Source organism: Eupeodes corollae, chromosome 2 (assembly GCF_945859685.1).
Source record: "Eupeodes corollae chromosome 2, idEupCoro1.1, whole genome shotgun sequence".
NCBI classification, from domain to species: domain Eukaryota; kingdom Metazoa; phylum Arthropoda; class Insecta; order Diptera; family Syrphidae; genus Eupeodes; species Eupeodes corollae.
The window spans coordinates 34536216-34560117 of NC_079148.1; the positions used below are offsets into that span (position 1 = coordinate 34536216).

At 35.9% G+C, this 23902-nt stretch overlaps 1 protein-coding gene across 1 annotated transcript in view; it reads left to right on the top strand.

Moving 5' to 3' along the window:
* Positions 1 to 23902, top strand: part of LOC129947296 (uncharacterized) — a 120069-nt gene that overhangs the window by 85779 nt on the left and 10388 nt on the right. The window contains exon 2 of the mRNA XM_056057807.1: positions 12139 to 14329. Within this exon, the coding sequence (XP_055913782.1) occupies positions 12604 to 14329 (1726 nt within the window). The 5' untranslated portion in view covers positions 12139 to 12603. The remainder of the gene's footprint in view (positions 1 to 12138; positions 14330 to 23902) is intronic.

The following is a 23902-nucleotide window of genomic DNA, read 5'->3' on the forward strand; positions in this document are numbered from 1 at the left end:
CTTGTCAATCATTTCTTTGACTAATTAATTCAATAGATCATTAACTTCAAATAATAAAACTTGCATACTAAATAATATATTCCTAATTTGAAGCTCGATTCACACGAGCCTAGAGACTTTACGTTCAGAAATTAATCCTAGAAATTTGTGTGCAGGTACATTATTTTTTTATCCTTGGGTTTTCTTATTTAATTACTTCTTACAACTCGTCATAAGATAATTAATTTTATTCAACATACTAAAGGGTGTCCCAAAATGTACGCAAGATTTGAATTAAATAGAAAAAACCGTTTTTAGTCTTTTGATAGTTATATTTTTATTGTATGGAATAACACATAGGACAAATGGCCTCCACGGCTTTGCATGCAAATGCGCACTCTTTTGTTGAAATTTTCCATGACCATTCTGCATAAATGTGGCTGAATTTCGTTGATGCAGCGTTGAATCTCCTCCTTTAATGCACGGGTGGTTGTGGGCTTGTTGACATAGACTTGTGATTTCAAATAACCCCATAAAAAGAAGTCTAATGGTGTTCAATCACCCGATCTAGGGGACCAATTTTGATCACCGAAACGTAAGAGTGCACGACCTGAAAATGTCTCATGCAGTAATTGAATTGTTTCACGGGCTGTATGACATGTGGCACCGTCTTGTTGAAACCACATATTGGACACATCAATATCATCCAATTTTGGCAGAAAGAACTGTGTAATCATGTCGTGATATCGAGCACCAGTAACAGTACCTGCTTGACCAGCATCATTTTCAAAAAAATACGGCCCAATTATGCCTCCAGCCCAAAATCCACACCATACAGTCACGCGTTGTGGATGCATTTGTTTTTCGACAATCACATGTGGGTTCTCCGAACCCCAAATGCGGCAATTTTGGCGATTGACAAAGCCATCAAGATGAAAATGTGCTTCATCGCTTAGGATGATTTTGATCGAAAAAGCAGGGTCCATTTGTTGATGTTCAATAATCCATTCAACGAACTCTCTTCTCTGTCCATGGTCATTAGGCTTCAATTGTTGTGTTAATTGAATTTTGTAAGCATGAAGACAAAGATCTTTGGTGAGTATACGCTGTAGAGAGGTTCTTGAAATTTGCAATTCTTGTCCACAACGTCGAATTGAGGTTCCTGGATTTTCAGCAACACTCTCACGCACTGCTTCGACATTCACATTTGAACGGCTTGTTTTTAAACGACCAGTGTGTTTGTCGTCTCCAACGGATCCAGTCTCCATGAATTTTTCAATTAATCTTTTCACAGTTGACGAAGTTAAAACACTATTCCGACCATATTTTGTATGAAATTTTCGAACTGCAGCCGCCAAGCTTTTACTGTTTTTGAAATATTCTTTAATAATGATGGCACGTTGTTCTATCGTGTAACGCTCCATTTTTAATAACCCTGTACTGTTAGCTGTCAAATTGCTTTTTTTCAGGGTTGCCAACACTTCACTGCACAAATTCGGCGGCAAATTCAAATCTTGCGTTAATTTTGGGACACTCTTTATTAAGGACTTGTGTCTGAGAAACAGATAGTAGACCTTAAAATAATACAAATAAGCTAATCAAAAAAAGTGTAACATGAGACGTTTTTCACTATGAACATTTTGCTTAGTTGGTCTTTAACAAATCTCAATAAGGGAATTCTAAGCATTGACTTTTGATAGCGGCCGTATTATTGAAGTAACATCACGAATGACAAATATAAATTGTTCACAAAATTGCATACTATTGCTTTGACCGAAACGTTTGTTCCCAGCCTTGTTTTTGAAAAAAAAAAATAATGATCTATGAAATGATGATACCACTCCATCATCTGCACCATTCTTATATTGGATGCATTGATTTATTTAAAATAAGTTAAAGATTTCCGGGCCCTAGGCACCACAACTTTTTCCGAAAACGTATCTGCTTAATTGCAGAGTCAATTACACCTTTTAAGCGAATAATCCAAAATCGTTATGCAGAATTCTCGTCAGACTTGAAAGTAAATTTTTGAACTGTGTTTAATGCCTTAATTCTTCTTAAACTTCCGCGGAGTTATGATATTAACTTTCTTACAAGATTTCAAGTAGGAAACAGCTCCTTATGTGAAAATATATATGAATTAAAAAGTACAAACAAATTACCACTTAAATATCTATCTATTATCCCTAATTCTGAGCCAGTAAACCTACTTCGTATAAAATAATCAATGTCCAGTATTTAAAAATAGCTTCTTTAATAATAAACTTCTCAAAAAGGGGTAGCTTGTCCATCCTTCATAATAATTCGCATGAATGTTAAGACAACCAAAAGACTGGGTTCTTACTATTACATAATGCCATTTCCCTTTTCTGTAAAGTCTTTAATAATCCATAAGCTATACTTACGAACGATTAAAGTGCACAAGAAACCAATTGTGCATTTCTATTTCCTAGCTGACATTAATTTATAATATTAAATTAAAATCCTTATGCCTATGCATAATAATTACATTAATAATAAAATTCCTGGAATACACAAGGTGTACCTTAGACTCTAATAAGTTTTATATTTTTAACCTTAATCTTAATCCTCAACAGCACTTATCTTATAGTATAGTAATCCATTTAAATTCTATCCCTAGAAGCCATTCCTTATAAAACATACTTCATTAACAATATATCAACTTATATAACTATAAACATAGCTGTTTATAATTAAGTTGTTAATAAAAAGCGCACATGTTGTTTGCATCAAAAGTCCTTTGCATTCCTTATATGGACTAAAACTATGAGGCAAAAAAAGGATAAACTACGAAATTGAGTTTTGGAAAACCCAGGTACTTACCTCCTTCCTTATCGTTGGTTAAACATTGAAGACTGATGTTCTAGTTTTGAAATAAATTCAATTTTCTGCTAAAAAAATGTATATACAAATTTTCCTATGTCCTTTTAGATTAACCCAACTTCTGCAACTGACGAATGTTTAAAAATGAAAATCAATTAAAAATTTATAAGTTGAAATTGAAAAATCAAATTCAATGCCAAAATACAACTAGGAATGTAAAATTAAGCTACAAGCAATATGTTTAAATATCCTTAGTTTAATTTCTGACAGATTAAATGTGAGAAGTTTAAGGAACATATGTGCGGCAACATAAAATAAAGTTGTGCTGTTTTTCAAATATTGATAGAAAAAACTAGGACATTTCCAGTTCTCTGTTCAGAGTGGTGGAAACCTAGAATGGGGATAGATGTAACACACAAGTTATGTGTGGAAACGAACAGCCCTCACCCAGCTAATATTCCTTAGAGAGAAAGGAAATTTAACAAAAAAAGGAGCTTTGAAAAAGAAAACTATTACAACACACAATTTTTCTAATGGTCATGATCGTAAACACGAATTCACATATACCCCATCTATCGTTACCGCCTTCGTTCTAGCCGTCTTTGGCGTCTCAATCGTAGTCGTCGTTATTCGTTAGTCGTTAGTCGGTCGTCGTCATCATACTATTGTCCTTATACCAAATGTCCTTGTCCTCTACTAACATTTATACACATATAAATATACAAAACTAGATGGGTGGATAACAGCAAAGTGGTTTTAATACACATTGTGAACCTTTAACTGTTACTGTACACATTGTTATATGCCACTCTGGTCGCTCATCTGTCCTCAGCTCACACAGAGCAAAAAAAAAGTTGTATTTTTATCCTTCGAAAACAATAGAAAACCATTTCCGTTTCTTTTAATGGCTAAAATACTGCTATATTATATACAAACGAGGAAAGTATATATGTAGATTGTAGATACAACCTTTCAACCTTGCTCTTCCACACCTTCACACTCTTTTGAGTTTTGTTCATTAAAACTTCTACATCACGCCATTACATGGCAACATGAATTTTGTATCGTCTTCGTCTTACGATTATACCTACTCTACTATCATTATTATCCTTATTCAATCCAAGGCCAGATAAGACACTTAGAGAGAGAGAAGAAACCATAAACGCGAATAAGTTAATCCTTTCAGAAATAATTCGTTTTTAGATTGAAAATCGATTTAGGTTAGGTTAGTTGGTTGGCTATAATGTCCATATGGTTCCACTTAAAAGCCTAGAAATTATAGAACGGTCTATTTCACTCTAAAAATGTTTTTAGGATCACTCACGTAGAAACGTAAGAAGCTTTTATTATAATCAAATATTAACTGATTTGTAGCCATCATTCTACGTTTTTGAATTTTTGGGGTTTTTGTTGAAATTATTGCTCATCGAAAATTGGGGAAAGCTTCCTCGACTGAAAAGGCAACACATCTTAATTTGACTTGATATAATTTGATTTTTTATTTATGATGGTTTTGGAAAACATTTTCATTTTATATAATTTAAGAAAATCAAAAGGTAGGGTGATGCAAGGTAAATTGTCTTGAGACATCTTATAAACACATTTTGTTTAATCGTAACGTAAATGGTGTATTTTGCAATACAATTTGGGTCACCGAAAACTTGTATTTTACGGCTTTATACTCTTTCTTTAGTGATATTTAAAATAAAAGGCCTACCTTGATGTTCTAAAATCGATTCAAGACTATAAAGAAAGAATTAGTGATGTTATTGGGCAGAGGACTAAATTTTAAAAAATTTAGTAAAATTTGATGAGAAAGCTTTGACTTTTTCCACACTGATTAATTTTCTTACAATTAGCAGAAAAAGACGTTTTAAGATAGAGAAAAAAAAATAGGCCTTAGGTCTTTTCGCTCAAAAACATTTCGCCCAAATTAAATATGTCAGCACCAGGTTCTGATAGAATACCAGCTGAATTCTATAAATATGCGAATAGCGGCTTTTTGAAAGTTTAGCTCTCTTGTTCGACTATGTTTTTGAAGCAGGCGTGATACCGCTTCAGTTCAAGGAAGCATTGATTTTTCCTATATATAAGAAAGGATTTGCATCGAATCCAGCAAACTATCGGAGAATTTCGTTTCTTAATGCATCCTTTAAAATATTTACCGCAATAATGCAACGAAGACTGTCAACATGGATAAAAGAAAATAAATTAAAAGAATTTCAAGCCGACTAGTCCGTTGCACGCCAAGATGGTTGAGCTCCTCTCCCACCTGGGTGCCTGAGTCGCGGTCTTCCTCTACTGCGCCGTCCCTCGGGATTGGATACGAAGACCTTCCGGGCTGAAGCGTTGATGTCCATCCGCTCTACATGACCTAGCCATCTAAGCCGTTGGACTTTAATTCTGCTAACTAGGTCAGTGTCGCTGTACAGCTCGTACAGTTCGTCGTTATATCTTCTCCTCCATTCTCCATCTATGCGTACGGGACCAAAAATAACTCGAAGAATTTTTCTCTCGAAGCATCCTAAGACGCTCTCATCTTTCTTTGACAGGTTCCAGGCCTCAGCGCCATAAATGAGAACCGGGGTGATGGGTGTCTCATAGATGGTGATTTTAGATGCTCGAGAGAGGACTTTACTTCTAAATTGCCTTCTAAGTCCAAAGAAGCAGGGATTTGCAAGAGTTATTCTTCGTTTGACTTCAGCGTTGTCGTCGTTGTCTGTAGACAAAGTCCTTAACTACCTAAAAGTTATAGCTGTCCATGGTGACGTTTTGTAAAAGACATCGTTGTTCAGTGTCCTTTTTTGATGGCCCATCTTCTTCGCTTCCGTCGAAATGCTCAAAAATGCTCCACTGGCATAACGCTTTGATCTTCTAATTATGTCAACATCATCTGCGTATCCGAGTAAATGGATGGACATTTGGAAGATTGTGCCTCTAGTGTTGACGGTTGAGTTTTGCACAATTCTTTCCAGAACGATGTTGAAGAAGTCGCATGACAGTACATCGCCTTGTCTAAAACCTTTTTTGACATCAAATGCATCGGTGAGATCTTTTCTGACCTTGATAGAGCAGTGTGCATTCTCCATCTTCATTTTGCACAAACGGATAAATTTGACAGTGATGTTTAAACTAGACATTGCTCTGTAGAGCTCTTCCTTATGGATGCTGTCATACACGGCTTTAAAATTGATAAAGAGATGGTATATGGAGGGTATCGATTTGAAGTTCCTGGGTTTTTTCCAAGATCTGCCGTAGTGTGAATATTTGGTCGATATGCAATTTGAGGAGACTGATGCCTCTGTAGTTGGCGCAATTTAGAGGGTCTCCTTTCTTATGTATCGGGCATACCATGGTGAGATAGAATAGTTCGGCATCGATGCTGTCAGCTCCAGCAGCTATGTTTGACTTCAGTTTAGATATAGATATCTTCACTTTGTCAAGGTCGGGTAGGCGGAATTGTTGATCTGCGTCGCCAAGGTTGAGTGGTTCCATCTCCCTTACAGCGCAATTCGGTTCGTCATCGCCGTTATATAGTTTGGAGAAGTGATCTTTCCATATAATCAGCATCGACTGCGGTTCTACTACGATGTTCCCCTGATCGTCTTTACATTCTTCGGTTCGTGGCTGGTACCCTTTTACATTTTGGTAAAAATTAAGAACCTCATTACTGTTGTGACATCCCTCTATCTCCTCGATCGCGGGCTTCAAATGCTCTTTTTTTCCATCTAAGAAGCCAGTATTCCTCTCTCCTCTTCTGCTCGTAGAGCTCACGAGCAGCTCTAGTCCTTTTGTGCTGCGCCGTTTTGTATGCCTCTTGTTTCGCGGCATTTGTCGTCAAACCAGGGGTTTCGCTATGGTGGCCGTGTGAAACCTAGCACTTCAGAGGCAGCATCTCTGACAGCTGCAAGGCAATGTTGCCACTGGTTTTCAATGCTTAATGCAGGCAGCATAAGAGTCCTTAAGAGGTTATTAGAGACTCTATCGGAAAAGCACATAGCAGTGTCTTGCGATTCTAGCCGTCTAACGTCGAATCTTCTCACAGCACTTCCTTGTTTTAGCTTGGACCGGGATATCCGTAGACGTACCTTGGCTTTAACGAGGTAGTGGTCCGAGTCAATGTTGGCCTCTCGGAATGTGTTGGATATCATGTATACTGGAGAACTGTCGTACGTCGATCACAACGTGGTCAATCTGGTTGACGGTTGATTGATCAGGAGATTTCCATGTCACCTTGTGGATATTGAGATGTGTGAACTGCGTACTAGCTTCCGGAACGTCTCACTACGTAGCAAAATTGATCAGCCTGAATCCGTTTTCGGAGGTGGTGTCGTGCAGGCTGTATCTCCCGATTATGCCACCAAAGATGTCTTCTCTTCCTAGCTTGGCATTAAAATCTCCTAACACAATTTTAATGTCATAGCCAGGGCACTGCTTATATGTCTTGCCCAAGAGCTCGAAGAATATGTCTTTGGTGTGTTCATCTTTCTCCTCTGTTGGGATGAGCGCATATCAGGCTTATGTTGGTGAATTTAGCCTTGATGCGGATTGTCGTGATACGCTCGCTCACCTGTTGAAACTCAAGACTTTCTGCCTGAGTCTAGTTCCAACAACAAATCCGCACCCAAATAGACGCTGGCTTTGTTCTCGGTAGCAGTCGCCGTTGTATATATCGCTGTCTTTTAGTTTGCGTTTGCCCGGTCCATCTGATCACACTTCTTGGATGGTGTTAATATCTGCCTTGCAGCAGTTTAGGGCTTCCGCTAATTGTTCGGCTGCACGTGGTCTATTAAGGGACCTAACATTCCACGTACAGATCTGAAGTTCGTTGTCCTTGTTTCGTTTGCGTGGGTTGTCAACAGTGAATCCATCCGTATCGTAGGCTTTTTGGTGCTTCGCAACTAAAGGTATTTTTTACGTGGATAGGAAGTCGCCCCAACGCACAGTGGGTCCTCTCCATATAAAACAGTGCTCAAAATACAGTTTTTAATTTTTGAGAATAAAAATAAAATAAAAGTTCCAGATCAATATTAACGGTGTAACACAGGTCATACGTAAGAATTACCTTCTCTCTTGGCCTGGCGGCCAAGTTACGGTACTTCAAAGTCGACACTTTTTAATTGTTTTTGATTCACATATACAGTGTCTTGATCTAGTGGTAGAAGTTTTTATTTTTAAAACTTAAATTCTTAAGTTTAAACAAAATAAAATATATGTCGATTGTTGATTAAGGTATGTAGATTACAAATTATATTTTTTTATTATTAAAAGTGTTTTTATGTATATAAAGTACATCAACGAAAAAGGCTTTTACTCGGAAGCAATACAATTTTTAGAACGGTTTTTTTTTTTAATTTGCGCAGAGAACTTTTAAATCTAATGATACAGACTGAAAGACCAAACTCTCTTTATTATAAATCCGAAGAGAGAAGTGAGAAGTAAAGTGATTTGAGTTAAAGACTCAGTAAAATTATAGTAAAAGCATCGACATAAATTGTAGGTAATGGAGGTATAGCCGAAAAGCTAAGTACGTGGGCTTATAGGTTTTTGTGCCGTGGTATCGAACACAAAAGTTTGGTACTTTTTTAATAGCTCAAGGTGGGTGAGGGGTAGGTTTTGTTTAAAATTAGCGATTTTTCTGCTTTTTTTCTCAGGTGTGTAACCGCTTGAAATCATATAGATATTTATTAAGAAAAATGGTTCTCCGTAATTTTTCCAAAGTTCCAATACCTTTATCTCGATGATCCAATTAATACAACTCAAAATAAAATCTTATCAAGCGAACCCCATCGGCGAAAAATAAAAAAAAAATCTTCCAACAAAGAGGTTCGGTTAAAAATCATATTTTTTCAGTTCTATTAATCAGATGGTCAAAGTTAAGCTTTTGTGACTTAGGATAAATAAGGGTTCGTTTTTATCAAACATTTAATGGTTTTCATGATTAGGCTTTCCTTAAAGAAAAAAGTCATAAAACAATGAACAAATTATGAGCAATTTTTAAAATAATAAAAATTTTTATGTTTTGCGAGACACAATAATTCATAATGAACATTTTCTTCAAATAATAAACTGTTCATTATACTAATGAACGGATGGTCACTGTAACTATATCCCTCCCTAGTATTACATGAGCACAAGTGTTCATAAAATCCTTATCCATGGAAGTGAAATAACAACCCATGCTCTATTTCCAATCACAGTAAGTGAAGAAGCTCAGGAGGCTAGGAACAAAGATTTCAAAGTATACAGTTCTTCTCTATTCAACATGCAGTTTAAGTATTTTCTACAATATCGAACACTTCTTCTTCTCTTCAGTATTAAACAGACGCATCAACCACATAACCTTTATTATAGATTACAATATCCTACTTCAAATAGATCAAACAAGCTTAACATCCCACGACATACATGCCTAACATCTGAGCGGCAACTCTTTGTCAACTCCATTCGCTTATGGAACTCTTTGCCAAGTGATATAAGAAGGCTTGGAAATGTTAAAATATTCCAGAGCAAACTCATTTACTACTTTTCTTTGCTTTAAATGTGCGGTTTTACCTTTAATAAATTTATAATTTAAACTTAACTTAACTTGATTTCTATAGCGTCATTAATTTGTAATCTACTCAGTTTTGCCTTTTAACTTAATTTTAATTATTGTTTTAATTATTTTGATCTTGCTTTTGTATTCCAACTAATGTTAGCTTTTTTCTTACTCATGTATACATTATAAAGCTATCACTTTTTAATAAGATATTATATCTTAATGTGTATAGCATATCGATAAATTGAATAAACTAAACTAAACTAAAAACTAAACTAAATTAAGCAGGAAAACATCACGAAAGGATATTATGACGGATGTTTTTAATAGATTGCTTATCTCTTCTGATACCCTAATAACTTATACACGCGATATGCCAGTGATCAACCGGAAAATTTTTCACCCTGAAGTCATTGAAATGTTAATTGAAGAACCATTCATTTCTTAAAAGTAAAATACTCAAAAACTTTAAAAATTGTTGTGAATTCTTTTTTATTTTAACATATTATTTACTAAATTTCATTGCTATAGCAGTGAGTGTCAATAATTAACAGTAGTGATGATTTAAAATAGGATACTGGATTTTGAGCAATGCTTAATATGAAGTGAACCCACTGTGCAACGGCACAACCCCCAATCTGGAGGGCCAGATCCTTAGCATAATTCCAAGAAAGGGGAGCCGGATAAACCACTACTTACAGGCCTGGGCTCCGAATATGTCGAAGAAGCCCTATAAGGTGATCACTAAGTAGTTCAACTTGGTTGGTTCTGGGATCTTTTCTTAGTCCCTAAATGTAGCTAAATCCTTTAGGCTTCCTGTCTTTGCTGGCGTTTTTCAGGCTGAACTGCTGGCAATATGGGAGGCTCGTAAGATACTTAAACAAAGCCCAAACCAAAACTAAAATTTGGCTATCTTTACAGACAGTCAGGCAGCTGTCAAAGCCATTAACTCGGCCATATCCTCATCTAAATTGGTCCAGCAATGTCGCGATGAGCTTGTGAGCCTGAATGTTTATATTGGTTTCACCCTGATCTGGGTTCCGGGCCATAGTGGTATCGTAGGAAATGAACGGGCTGACGAGCTAGCCAGGCAAATATCCGGCAATTCATAGCTCACTTGCGGAAATGGTTAACATTCCTCTTGGTGCTATGAAGGGGAAAATATTTTCTATCTACCAAACTGAATCAAACCGAAAGTTGAACAATTTACCCAACTGCATTATATCTAAGAAGATATGGAACACCTATAATATATCCCGTACAAACGATCTTCTATGCAGGCCAAGGCAAGACAGAGCCAGGATTGTTGTGGTTTGTACCGGACATTGGCCTATAAGAGTTTATGCAGAGAAGTTGGGTATCTCTTACAACACCTTTTGCCGTAGTTGTAGTGACCAAAGAGAAAGTGAAACGATAATCTATTTCCTCTGCAAATGTCCTGCTTTGGCAAACATTAGAATGAAATACTTTGAAAAAGCATTCTTTCAAGAACTTGATGAGCTATGTGAGACAAAGATTACAGACCTAATCTTTTTTCTCAATGCGACAATATGGCTCTAACATAATCCCTATGAAACTTCTCTATAAATCTTTCCCTTTCTATCACATGTCAAACGAGTTTTTGGTATCAAAACGGCGGCGCACTACAGCGCTAATTGGATCTCAGGCTACAGCGCTAATTAGATCTCAGGCTAGGTTGCCTTGAGATCGCCATTTCTGCCTACCCCAAGCTAGACGGTAAAATTTCCTCATATAATTTATTGTTATATTCCTTTGATGTTGTTTAACTTAGCCATATTATTGACATGTAATTTTAAAAGACCATATTTAAAAAAAAAACTTTATGTGATTGAAGCATTCTAACATTAGATTCTGAACAAAATATTTCTTTAAGAAAGTGTTGTTTCTTTAAGTCGCATAAAAAAAGGTAATTTTATTCCAATTTCAATTAGCTAGTACAAAATACAAATACAATTTATAACACAAATTTAACTTTTAAAAAGGTTCCATAGAGTTTAGCACCATTGATTTAATTTATTTTTAAATTTTGATTCAATAATTTGACTGACTTTTTTACTAAATAATGAGAAATCTTTACCTAGAACGTAATTTGTTGTAGCCCCCTTCAACAACCTTCACCAAAATGTTTTTTGAAATCCTAAAAATTAATTTTACTGCCCAAAAATTAATTAAAATTCAACCACAGGTAAAAAAGTTAAAACATAGTAAACATTTTTTTTTTCTTAGAATTCTAAAATACTAAGAGAGTCTTACAGCATATTTTGAATCCTTGCGACAGTTTATTTTATTAATAAAACTTCTGTATCCAACTGTGTTTTTGCCAATTTTGTAAACACAATTATACAATTTTTCCAGTCGTTTACCTGGCATAAACAGTAAACACACCTTCATGGTGGATAAAGAAAGAAAAAAGATATTCATATAAATAAATTGTTTTGTTATGAAATTTTTAGTAATTTTTGTTTTGCCTTTGAATTAAATCTTTTCTCCACAAAAAAAGGAAGAAATCAATTATGCCCGACCTGGAAATTGGCTCGTTTAATATTTTACATTGGCTTAAGTTTAGCTTTTTCTTATTTTTCATCCTTCATATCCCTCCAAATTTCTAAGAAAACCCATCTGTCTGTCTATAGAAATTTCGTTCCCTCCTTTTGAAAGAGTATTATATTATGAACGTAGAAAAATTTAAGTGTATATCTGTGTATATGTTTACCTATCTAATATATATATTTTTCTTCTTCTTTGTTTTTCAGAATTAAAATTAACAAAATAAAAACAACGGGCGAATATTGCAGAGGAAAGCCATAAAACTGAACGATAGAGACATCAAAAATATAGCTTGAAACACAACAACATAAGCAACAACAAAATACAATATATCCTTCACACACACATACATATTTATATTATTACTACATTGTAAAAGAAAGAACAACAAGGAAAAATTCAAGGCCGGAAGGACATTGGAAAAACGAAGAAAAAAAGGAAACGGAAGTGTAAATATTCCGGAAGGAAAACTTTTATCCGAAGGCTCCTAGGAATATGACGGCAACCAAAACGAATCACTTCATAGTGTGAGAGTCTGAAAAAAGGAGAAGAAAAACAAACGAAAAATAAAATTACGCAAAACAAAACCAAATACAAAAATAAATAGGAATAGAAATAATAACCATGAAACCATCAGCAAATTGCGGCTAAGCCAACATCACGTCTAAAGAATGAATACAAAGATGCGTGTCTCGGGGGAACTATTCGTTCCGATAGCAACATTCCATATCCTTATGATTCTAACAACCAAAATGGCCTACGTGAGTGGTGATTGGCTTATGAACTGTGGCGACTGCAAATGTAAATGGAATTCCGGCAAGAAAACGGCCGATTGCAAGAACCTTAGCATATCCAGTGTCCCGGAGAATCTTAGCTCTGAGCTACAGGTCCTTGATTTGTCACTGAATAAAATCTCCTATCTGGAGGAGAATGCCTTTTTAACAGCTGACCTGCAGAACCTACATAAGCTCTTTGTGCGAAACTGCTCCCTGGAGAATTTGGATCCGCTGGCGTTGAGATCGCTTGAGATTCTCATCGAACTCGATTTGTCCAATAATCTGTTGAGGCGATTGCAGGCCAACATTTTTGGAAGTTTGGTGAAGGTGCGTGCCCTAGTCCTCAATGGAAACCTCCTCGAAGTGCTGGACGACGGAATCTTCCAGAACCTGAAATATCTCCATAAGGTCGAACTAAAGGACAATAGAATAACTACGGTGGGGACGGACGTGTTCGTGAATGTGCCGCTGCTGTCGCAGATCTACTTGAGCGGTAACCGGTTAAATGTCCTGCGAAAGGAGTCATTTGAGAGGCTGCAGCGACTCACCAGCCTCTCGCTGGAGCTGAATCCCTGGAATTGCACCTGCGAACTGCAGATATTCCGAGACTTTGCCTTTCGACGGAATCTCTACACCCCACCGACAGCCTGCTACTATCCCAGTCACCTGCGTGGGATGCTCTGGATAGAGGACCAGCCAGAGGCATTTGCCTGCAAGCCCAAGATAATCTATCCCTCGCGAGGTGCCTCCATTAATACTTCCAAAGAGAATGTGACACTGATTTGTCGAGTGCACGCTTCACCCAACACTGTTATCGCCTGGGACTACAACAAACAGTCCCACTTACTCGGCAGCACCAGTAGTGGTGGTGGTAGTGGTGGAAATAGTGGCACAAACAACGCCGGTCGGGTGCACATTCAATTGCTCCGCGAGGAACAGAATTCTGGCAAGGAATTCGGTCGCGATATCTTCATTTCACGTCTCACCATCCTCGGCGCCGAAAAGAGTGATGAAGGCATTTATACCTGCCTGGCTGAAAATGCCGGCGGCAAGGACGCCGTTCAGATGAGTCTGCTCGTGCAGAAGCAATCGCCAAAGGATTTGCTCTTGCAGAGCAATTTAATCATCGTGATTTGCTTAATGGCACTTGGGCTACTGTCCGCTTCCGTGTTCCTCGCCATGGTCACGTGTTGCATTTACAAGCGTTTCAAGGCGATAAATTTACAACAACAGCACTTCCATACCCATGGCGGTGGGGCGCTGGGCATGACAACGACAACAACAACCACTGCAGCAGGCAGCGAGACGTCAGTGGGTCAGCATCATCTTCACCATCACCATTTGCATGGAGGCGATGGCCACTTGATTCACCAGAAAAAGGGTGAGGGCTATGTTGTTGGTGGGGGTTCGGCCTTAAGTCAACATCAAGTGACAAATGGGGATAAATATGCGGCAATTAAAATTATGGAAAACGGTGTGGGTGGCAATAATGTCGGTGGGGTTGGCGGCGGCGGGGGACTCCATCATCATCAGCAGCTCAAGCATCACATGATGGGCGATGAGATGACAGACACGAAATTGGCTCATTCCGAAAAGATTTATCTGGAGAAAAGCATTGAAGGTAAGAGCTATAACAGCGATGGGTTGGTTGGGTAGGGTATGCTGATGGTCCTTGATTCCATGGTCTTGGCTATAGGTACACTTATATCCTTATGTACATAAATATTTTCATAGTTGGGGTTGTGTTTGTTTTTTGTTGTTTGTGATTTTATGATTTTTATTTTATCCTCCTCCCAAACGGAGTTTTCTGTGCGTGCTTGAAATTCCACGCTAGGAATTAATTAAAATTTGAAGAGACGTGGATTTTGTCATGGCCATCAGCGCAGGAGTGAGAGGGGCAGTGAATTCCGGCAAAAGCTCAAACCAGAGGGTACTCCATATACACACATTCAGTCGTCAAAATATACCCGAAATAATTTATATTTTATGCTGGAATATATTGGTCTGGTTATGATGACACTGCTGATGCTGGTTGAAGTGGATGTTAGCCATGATGGTCGGTATCGGTATGGGTTTGAAATGTTTTTCATTTTTGGCAGGATTATGAGACATTTGAGTGTAAAATCCTTCAAAAGAAGATTATGATCTTTTGTGTGCGAGGTATTCCCTGCAAAAGTACTGCGAAAATGGTTCCGTATGTGTTTTGAGTTAGATTTGATATGGAAATAGAATAGTTGCATTGAGGTTTAGCTGGGGCGGTGGGGGGTTGATGACAAATTTCTTTTGTATGTTTTCATAGACCAACTGATGAATACATGTGCGGAAATGACGATGCGGGATAATTATAAGTTTAACATGAACTTAACATACAAAATAGAGAGAAATTAATAAATTTCGACACAATTATAGAATTTTGTCCCAAAACTCAAATTAACTCATTCGTTGTTCTTTGTCAAAGTTTTCAGTAAAGAAGCCATAAACTTGAAATGTATGATAATTAGGAAATTTGCATTCAAACATCAGATGGTATTAGGAAATTAAACATTAACTTGGTTTCTCTTTAATAGAGAACAGTTTTGGAAAAACAAAAGAAATGCCAAATTTGAGGGCAATATCAACACATTTTCGTTTGCTTTTTTGATTTCAGCATCTTTAAATGAGTCTTAAATATATATTTGGAATGATTACTTAAATTTAGTTAAATTTTTAAAAGTGTAAAAAAATTATGTATTCGCTTCAAAAAAAACTAGGAAAAAAATTGAGTTTAATAAAAAGTTAATTCATAAACGTACTTACTTATTAATTGGAATATAAATTTAAAAGGGGTAGAGGGCGATAGGGAATATATTGTATTTTTGTAGAAATTACTAAAACATGTCACGTTTTTTTGGAAAAGATTAAAAACGTACATCACCAAGTTAAAACTGAGTTTAAGGAGTCCAAAGCCCTTTTTTTCCATCAAGTTCGGCATTAAAGGCTCAGACTTTTTTGTGGCATCATAAATACTATAATGCAATAATGAGATTATAATTGCAATAACTGCTTCACATAGGTAAAAAATTAGTTCTGGCGAAATTTTCTTGTTTTAAAAACCCCTGGGAACCGCAATAATGTTTGGGAACCGGATTTTCTGCCAGTTTGCTATGTCTTTAAGAATAAATGACAGTCCAAAAATAAGGCTTCAGTAAGCTGCCCACATTTGTATATACTCATAAAAGCAGTACGGGAACGGTTATTCCTTAAAAGATATTGTCCAGAGAGTTAAATGTATTTTCAAAACCAATTCAATACTGGTTGAGGAGCATTTACACATTTAGGTCTATCGAAGCTACACAGATCATTTGTTAATACCTTGATTCGAAAACATTACTCAAAGTTGGTAAAAACTGCATTTCGTCTCAAATATCTTTTAAAAAACTTAAGATTGAGGCTTTAAACTTATTTATCTCTCAAAAAATATTGTTGCCAACATTCAGTTCAGAATTTAGAATTGACAGTTTTTGTACAAAAAATTAACAAAAGTTGGAATAAATTGTTTTTTTTTGACGTAAATTTCTATGCAAAAATTTGAGATTATGGCTTTTTTACTAGTTTTGTCTAATAAGAAATATTGTTTTCAATATTCAGACAAATTTTGAGAAAAATCGAATTGACAGTTTTTTTTTACAAAAAATAAAAACCTAAAAAAACAAATTCATAGAAGTTGATAAAAATCGATTTTCGACACAAATATCTCTTCAAAAATTAAAAATAATTCGTTCAAACTGTTTTTATCTCAAAGAACATATTGTTTTCGACATTCAGTAAATTTCTTATAAAAATCCAATAGTCAGTTTTTTCACACAAAAATCGGTTTTCGACTAAATATCTCGTTAACTAAAATAGATTTTGAAATCAAACTATTTAATCATAAATACAAAAAAAGAGGCTGGGATGCGACCCACACTGATAACTTCCCATCCCGTCTGTCGATTTGTCTTCCATAAAAGTTTGCCTATATGTATTTTTATCAAATTTGCGCACTATTTTTTATGAAAAAACGGACTGTTGGATTTTTACATACAAATTACTGAATATTAAAAACAATATTTTCTCTTAAATAAAATATGTTTGAAGCCAATATTTTTAATTTTTGAAAAGCTATTTGTGCCGAAAGTAAATTTTTACCAAGTTTTAGTATTGTTTTTTTAGAGTTTTATTTTTTGTAAAAAAAATGTCAATTCGAATTTTTTTAAATTTGTCCTAATGTTGAAAACAATATTTCTTATAAGAAAAAATTAGTAAGAACCTATTATCTCAAAGTTTATAAAAGATATTTGAGTCGAAAATCATTTTTTACGAACTTTGGTTAATTTTTTTTCGGTTTTTAATTTTTTGTACAAAAACTGTCAAATCGATTTTTTTCAAACTTTAACTGAATGTTGACAACAAGATTTTTTTAAAGATAAAAGTAAATTAAAGCCAAAATCTCAAAGTTTTGAAAAGATATTTGTGTCGAAAATCAATTTTTACGAACTTTTATACATTTTTTTAGGTTTTTATTTTTTGTAATAAAAACTGTCAATTCAATTTTTCTCAAAATTTTATCAGATGTCAAAAACATTATTCTTCGTTGCACACAATTGTTTTAGAGATAAAATCGTATTTCAGTCGTAAAATTTTGGAGGTGACAAATTTTTTTTTTCAGTTTTATTGATTTATAAAAAAAACCGTTATATTGATTTTGTTCAAAAAATATACCTGTTTGGTATTACGTTACAATATATTATATAAAATTTTATTCAAGTCTCTAGCGCTTTTGGTTCGTAAGATATTTAGGGTTAACCAAAATTTTTACCTTTTTTTCAAACTGCTATGGTGAAAAAACCGCCCACGCAATTTTCTTGAGAGCCCTTTCTGCATCTTTCTGCCTTATTATCTGTATAACAAAATTTATTTGAAGTCGATATCTCTTCTGGTTCTTGAGCTATGGACGACGAAAAAAACGTCACGAACGTACGGACGTACGGACGTACAGACGTACGGATGTACGGACGTACGAACGTACGTACACACGCACGCAATTTTTCAATTTGACAAATCGGACCCATTACAATAACTTCCTATGGGAAGTTAATATTGTTGATAATTTTTAATTTCTTTAAAATGATTCAACAAACAACTATTTTAACAAAACACGAAAACGTACAAACTTTTGAACAAGACAAATCGACAGGCGGGATGGGGAAGTTATCAGATTGGGTCGCATCTCAGGCTCTTTTTTTCGAATGAAAAGACTAAAAGCTTCTATAAAGCTTGGTGAAAAAACAAAGCCAAGGCAACAGAAAAATGCCTTAGGGTCAACATCGTAGGTTTTAAAGAAACTTAAGATTGACTCTTAAAGACTCCATATTTTAATCCAATTATTTTTTAAGACCAGAATTTGAGAGTATGCCAGAAAAACTCAAAGAAATTTTAAAATTCTTTAGATAGAGTTACTTGAAGCAATGTCAAAAATATCAATAGAAACAGTGTGTGCCACTTATGATCGGCTTGCCTTAAAACTGAGGTCGGACTTTGGAAGTAAGACTTAATTTTTAAATATAATGAATGGCCAAATAAATGAAACAACAATGAATGCAAAATATTATGTAGCTTTCGTAGTAAGTTGTTTTATGATTGTAACAGAACTTATGGCACGACTAGGTGGTTTGAATTTTAACTGAAAGAAAAGGCTTTTAAGAACTAAAACAGGTAGTTTTTTTTTTTTTAAATACCACAATGTTTATCCTTAGGTTTAGTTTAATCCTAGGACAAATTCATAAAATTCCGTGGTTTTTCTTCAAACACCATAATACTGGCGCAAAGTTCAGTAGCCGGTAGTGACTACCAGGACTTCAATTTGGGAAGTTAGTACGAAATTAAAGCACTAAAATTTTGGTCTAACGGTAACGCTGGTTATGATGTTTAAGGGAAAACTAATTTCGTATTTTTTAAAGTTTCTACTTTTTAAATTAAGATTTTAGTTGCCAAATGTTTTTGTTATTAGAAAAGTTTATTTATTCTGTTGGCTGTTTAACAATATGTTGGCAAATAAAGATATCACATCGTTTTTGGGCATACATTTTAAAACTTCCCTTTTTTTGAATTTTCACATGACAATTGAATAATTCTGTTTTGTAATTCTAATTTATTGGCCTTTTTAAAATTAAATTGGGTAGCGCTGAAAACTAGGGTCTAGTGACTTACAACTCTCAACCAGTTCGAGTAATGTTGTCAGGAATGGAGGGGACCTACAGTTTATATGCTGAATCCGAACGGCTAATTTGAGAAAGCACTTTTTCATGAAAAGAGTTACTCTTGGAGAATTTGTCAATTCCTCGCAATAGGCAGTTCCCGTGAAAAGACTTAAGATGGCATAGGCAGGGATCGAACCTAAGAGCTCTGGCATGACAGTCCAATACACTTGTTTTTTAATTTAATCCTAAACCTATCTTAGAGTTAGACAAAAATTCATAAAACAAGACTAAATAACCTTAACTTACAACTAACTTAATGATCCGATACGGGCACTCTAAATTAAACTATAACACTTAAAACTAATGCGTTTTGGCCCTAAGGTCTATTTTACTTCATTTAAATTTTATTAATTTTTGTATTCATTAGAAAATTTGAAAAAAAAAAAACTAATATCAATATCCTTTTTTATTTTTACTTACAAACTACTGAACCGAAGGAGCTCTGTTCCGCCTTGTGCCATGACGTACCGATTGTACAGGAGTCGCCTATCCTCGGTTCGTCGTCTGACGTGGTAGGTTAGCGGAACTGCCAATCTATCCTATATCAGACCGCATCTATCTAAAAAGAGGAATGCCTCTGGTGGAATGAACCCGCTCAAGCGTGCACTGTCAAAATGCTCGTCGTTCGGATAGAACGCCCCGAAAATTAAATTGTTGGTCGTAAGACATAGCTCTTGCAATGTGACCTCGAACGAGTTTTATCACGAAATTGTCAATTCTGTTGATTCGAGCCCCCGTTGTATAGGACCTCGTTGGAATAGTAATGCACATAAGAAGATTCGGCTGTTCGATATAAGCCGGTACAGCGTCGTAAACACTGCCGCTCGAACACCCGAAACTTCTCCATCTGGGAAGGGTTAACGTTGAACCACACATGACAACCATAAACGATCATTGGCCGTATGAGGGCCATGTAGCAATTTACCTTCACTCTGGGGTCAAGCTGACTGCTAAAAAACAGCCGTTTCGTCATAGCGAAGTCTCCTCTGGCCCTGGTCAGAGCAGCATTTATATGTCAGTCGAAATATAAATACTGATCTAACCAGATACCGAGGTACTTCACTACACTTTTGCTCCCTAATGGCTGCCCGTGAAGATCAACGATGACCATCTTGCGCCAATTCTTGCACGTATCCCTCGTGGCATTAGCCAACGGAGTCTGGAAGAGTCACCGACTTCTGAACATTTATTTTCAGTTTCCAGTCGTCGCAATATCGCTGAATCTTGTCGAAATCATTCTGCAAGAGAATTCTAGTAACCTCAACCTTTCGGGCCGTTCTGTACGCAATAAGATCGTCGGTGTATGCGTTGCCTTTGTAAGACTACCTATCAGATCGCTGGTGTAAATGCTGAAGAGAATCGGCGAATTCACAGCTCCCTGTTGAAGACCATTTTTAATTGAGAATGTTGTGGTAGACGTTACTTTGCCACTTCTGACAACAAACTTTCTACCGTTAAGCATATCATAAAGTGTATACAACAATGGCTTGCTTATGCCAAGCCTGCTCAGTTTTATTTAAAGCCCCTCTAACGATACGGTGTCAAAGGGCTTTTCCAAATCCACCAGGACAGCACCTGTGCATTGTTGTTTTGATTTATTCCATTGGATATCAGAAACGAGTTTAGACCCAGCATGAATTGTGTCATGACCCGCCTTGAACCCGAATTGTTTATCCGGAATTATTTTGTTGTCCGCAGCCCACTTAGTCAGAGCCCTATTAATGATTTCTTCGAAAACTTTGATGATGCTCGGAAGAAGGCTTATCGACTAAAGATTTACGGGTTGCTGTTGTCCTTTCGCTTTTTCGGGGGAGGATGACCCACAGCGGTCTTGCAATGCACTGGATAATATGCATTATTCAGTGCATTATTGAAGAGCGTGGTGTAAATGTCAATTGCTTCCATCGGTAAATGTCTTAGTTCAACGTTCGATATATCATCGACACCTGCTGACTTTTTATTTTGTATTTGATTGAAGATGAGCTGAAGCTCAACCTTCGTCACTAACAAGGGACTTGGTCCCGTTTGCTCGGCGATTTTGCCAAGGAATTGTCATTGAACCACATGAAACCGCGGTTCTCAGATCGTCTTTGTCTGATATCATTTTGAAGATAAAAGTGATTAAGTAGGGCTTTGTTTTCCAGGTCGTGGTTGAGGTGAACGTTAACATTCACCTTGTACACTTGCTGGAAAGCAGCTCCCACCGCCTCCACTTTTTTTTCGGATCTTCAATTATGTAAAAGTCATCGTCAAAGATGGCTTCTTCTGGATCTATTTGCGCTGTCCTGAGTACGTCTCTGTTCTTATCGGTTCTTTGGAGTTTCAGACTTGAAAGGTCATTGTCGTTCTTTTTCCTGATTATCTTGTTAATTTAAGGGAACATACTAGGGTCACTCGAATTAACTGACCGGATCTTGCGTTCCCAGTACTTATTTATTGATAGCCTGTAGTTCTTCTTAATCAACAGATTGACATTTTTTATTGACGACTTCAGTGTCCTAACCTCCAAGTCGTGTGGGTCTGTAAGTCGTCTGTAAAAGTTTTTGAGTCTTGTCAGTAAGCCACTCTTGTGCCTTCGCAGTGCGTCAATAGTCGAGTTTCTGTAAGCGTCTATTTGGTCCCGTTCTTTGTACTTTGGAATTGTCCGTTCCATCGTTCGTTTTATTGTTTCGTCCATCTGTTGTAAATGTTTGTCAATTTCTGTATTTGTCAGGTTTCTGTTGTTTGGTGGGGCTATGTCACTCGCATGAAGTTCTCTCTCTAGGTCGTTGGTGAAACGAGGTCAACGCATCTTACTGGACTTGTAGGAGTGCGTTGCAACGTATTCCTCCAACTGCACGCGTTCGATCGGAATCTGCACTAAAGCAGCCAATCCGCAGTGATCACTGTCGTAAGCAGTTTCGAGGGTGATAACCCACTTTGTCTGTTACTGTCAGTTTGGTGTCGTACAGCAAAAGATCCAGAAAGGAGTTGCTTCTTGGGTTCGATGGCTCTTCAGTAGCCAGCAGGTCGACGCCATATTCAACGCTGTCAATTAAAAGATAGGTACTTCTTTCTAGCCTTTCTACCAAGCTCTGAAAAAGTTTAAGAAATACATACATTATGTACATAGGTTCTTGAGTTATTTTTCTAAATGTTCTGATGCTGTTTATTAGTATAATTTCTTCCAAGTAAATTTAAGTTTTAACGTTTGCGTTTATGTTCAAACTACCATTGGTTTTCATCATTGCAAATTTTGTCTTGAAATTTAAAAACGAATAACAGAGTCAGATTTCTACTTTTTGCTGTCGAAATGAAGCTAATCAGTTGTGAATTTTGTGTACTAAAAAAATACATTACTTAAAGAATCAGAACATTCCTTTTATTTAATTTTTAGTTTTTCAATGCTGAAATCATTCCCAATGAATAGCTGATTTTTGATTTCACATTTCGGGTCATCATTCTATACTGATTCCATTTACTTTGTATTCAAAGCTGTCAGTTTCACTATCAGTGATTAATACTAACCTCAAATGTTTGATACAAATCTGGAAATTCTGTTCTTGTAACAGAAATTTTCACTGATAGCTTTAGACAACCTGTCCAAAAATTCAAATGATTGCTTTCAATGTTGAAAAACAATGATTGCTATAACTAGCCACTAATCAAACTAATACATTTAAAAAAAAAACTTATGTTAAAGAGTTGAAATTTAGAAACACAACCACTCTTTTAGAGATTCAGTTTTTAAAAAATACTACATTTTTTCAAATGTTCAAAATGTATTGTTCAAAACTGATAGTACATTGAAATATGTTCACTATGAAGAGTGAAGTTTTTCTCATCTTGTCAACTTTTCAGAAAAAATGTCAATTAACAATAATTTTCTCAAAAACAGAAATTTCTTTTCATCCTCTTTCTTACTCTTGCTCTCATCTGGTTTTTGATTTGATTATTATTGAAGACTCAATCTTGTCCTCTTATCCATTTATAAAAAAAAATGTAAGGTATTTATTAACAGAGGGAGATTTGTAAAGCTCTTATATCCTCTCCTTCCTTTCATCCTTATACACAAAAAACTCAGTGACCGAATTTTGGAATAAAATTTGTATATTAACGTAAACATTGTCGACCCTAAGTGACATTCTTTTTCATACCCCTTACTCAATTCATGCTTTCAAAGAAGTATTAAAGTATGACCAAAATTGCGTGACAAACCATCACTTAAAATGTTCATACTATCAGCAAAAGAATGTCACTGTTTACCTGTGGTGTGACCTCGGACCTTTTAATTTATATTCATAAAAATAATAACTAAAGGTACTGTTCTTTTGTAAGAAGTTAACAACTAACTACCATCTATCATGCCACAATATCATCATTTTTAAATCCTTTTTTTTTTAATCAAAAACTGTTTTCAAGCTAAATGCAAGTGAAAACTTCAATCCCAGTGCTTAATATTGATTGTTACAAAGATCCCTATTTGACAATATTCTCCAAGTTCTGGCAACACTGCTCGTCTAAGCAATGAACTTATTTCTCTTTAACACCCAGGTGACATTTTCCCAGGCACGTATAGAGAAGAAATTATTTGGAAGCACGTGTGGCACTTATTCGAATGGCAAAAGTTATAAACATCATAATTAAATTTCTGATAAAAAAGCTACACCAACTCAAACTTTACTCCTTACTGCTAAAATACCTACAAATTTCTTAAGATAGCTGTCAAGTCAACAAGTAGTATAGTATTAGGTGGCAAAGTGGATGGCGCCTGGTGCTGCCTGCCTGCCTAACCCACAACTCTCCTAAAAGATATCACTAAGCAAATGTTTTATGAAACAAAAAACCTATTATCAAAATTCCTTAACTTAACCTGGTCTGGCATGATATCAGTTTTTGGGCATCTCTTTAGGGGAATTCCTTAAGGAAAACACAAA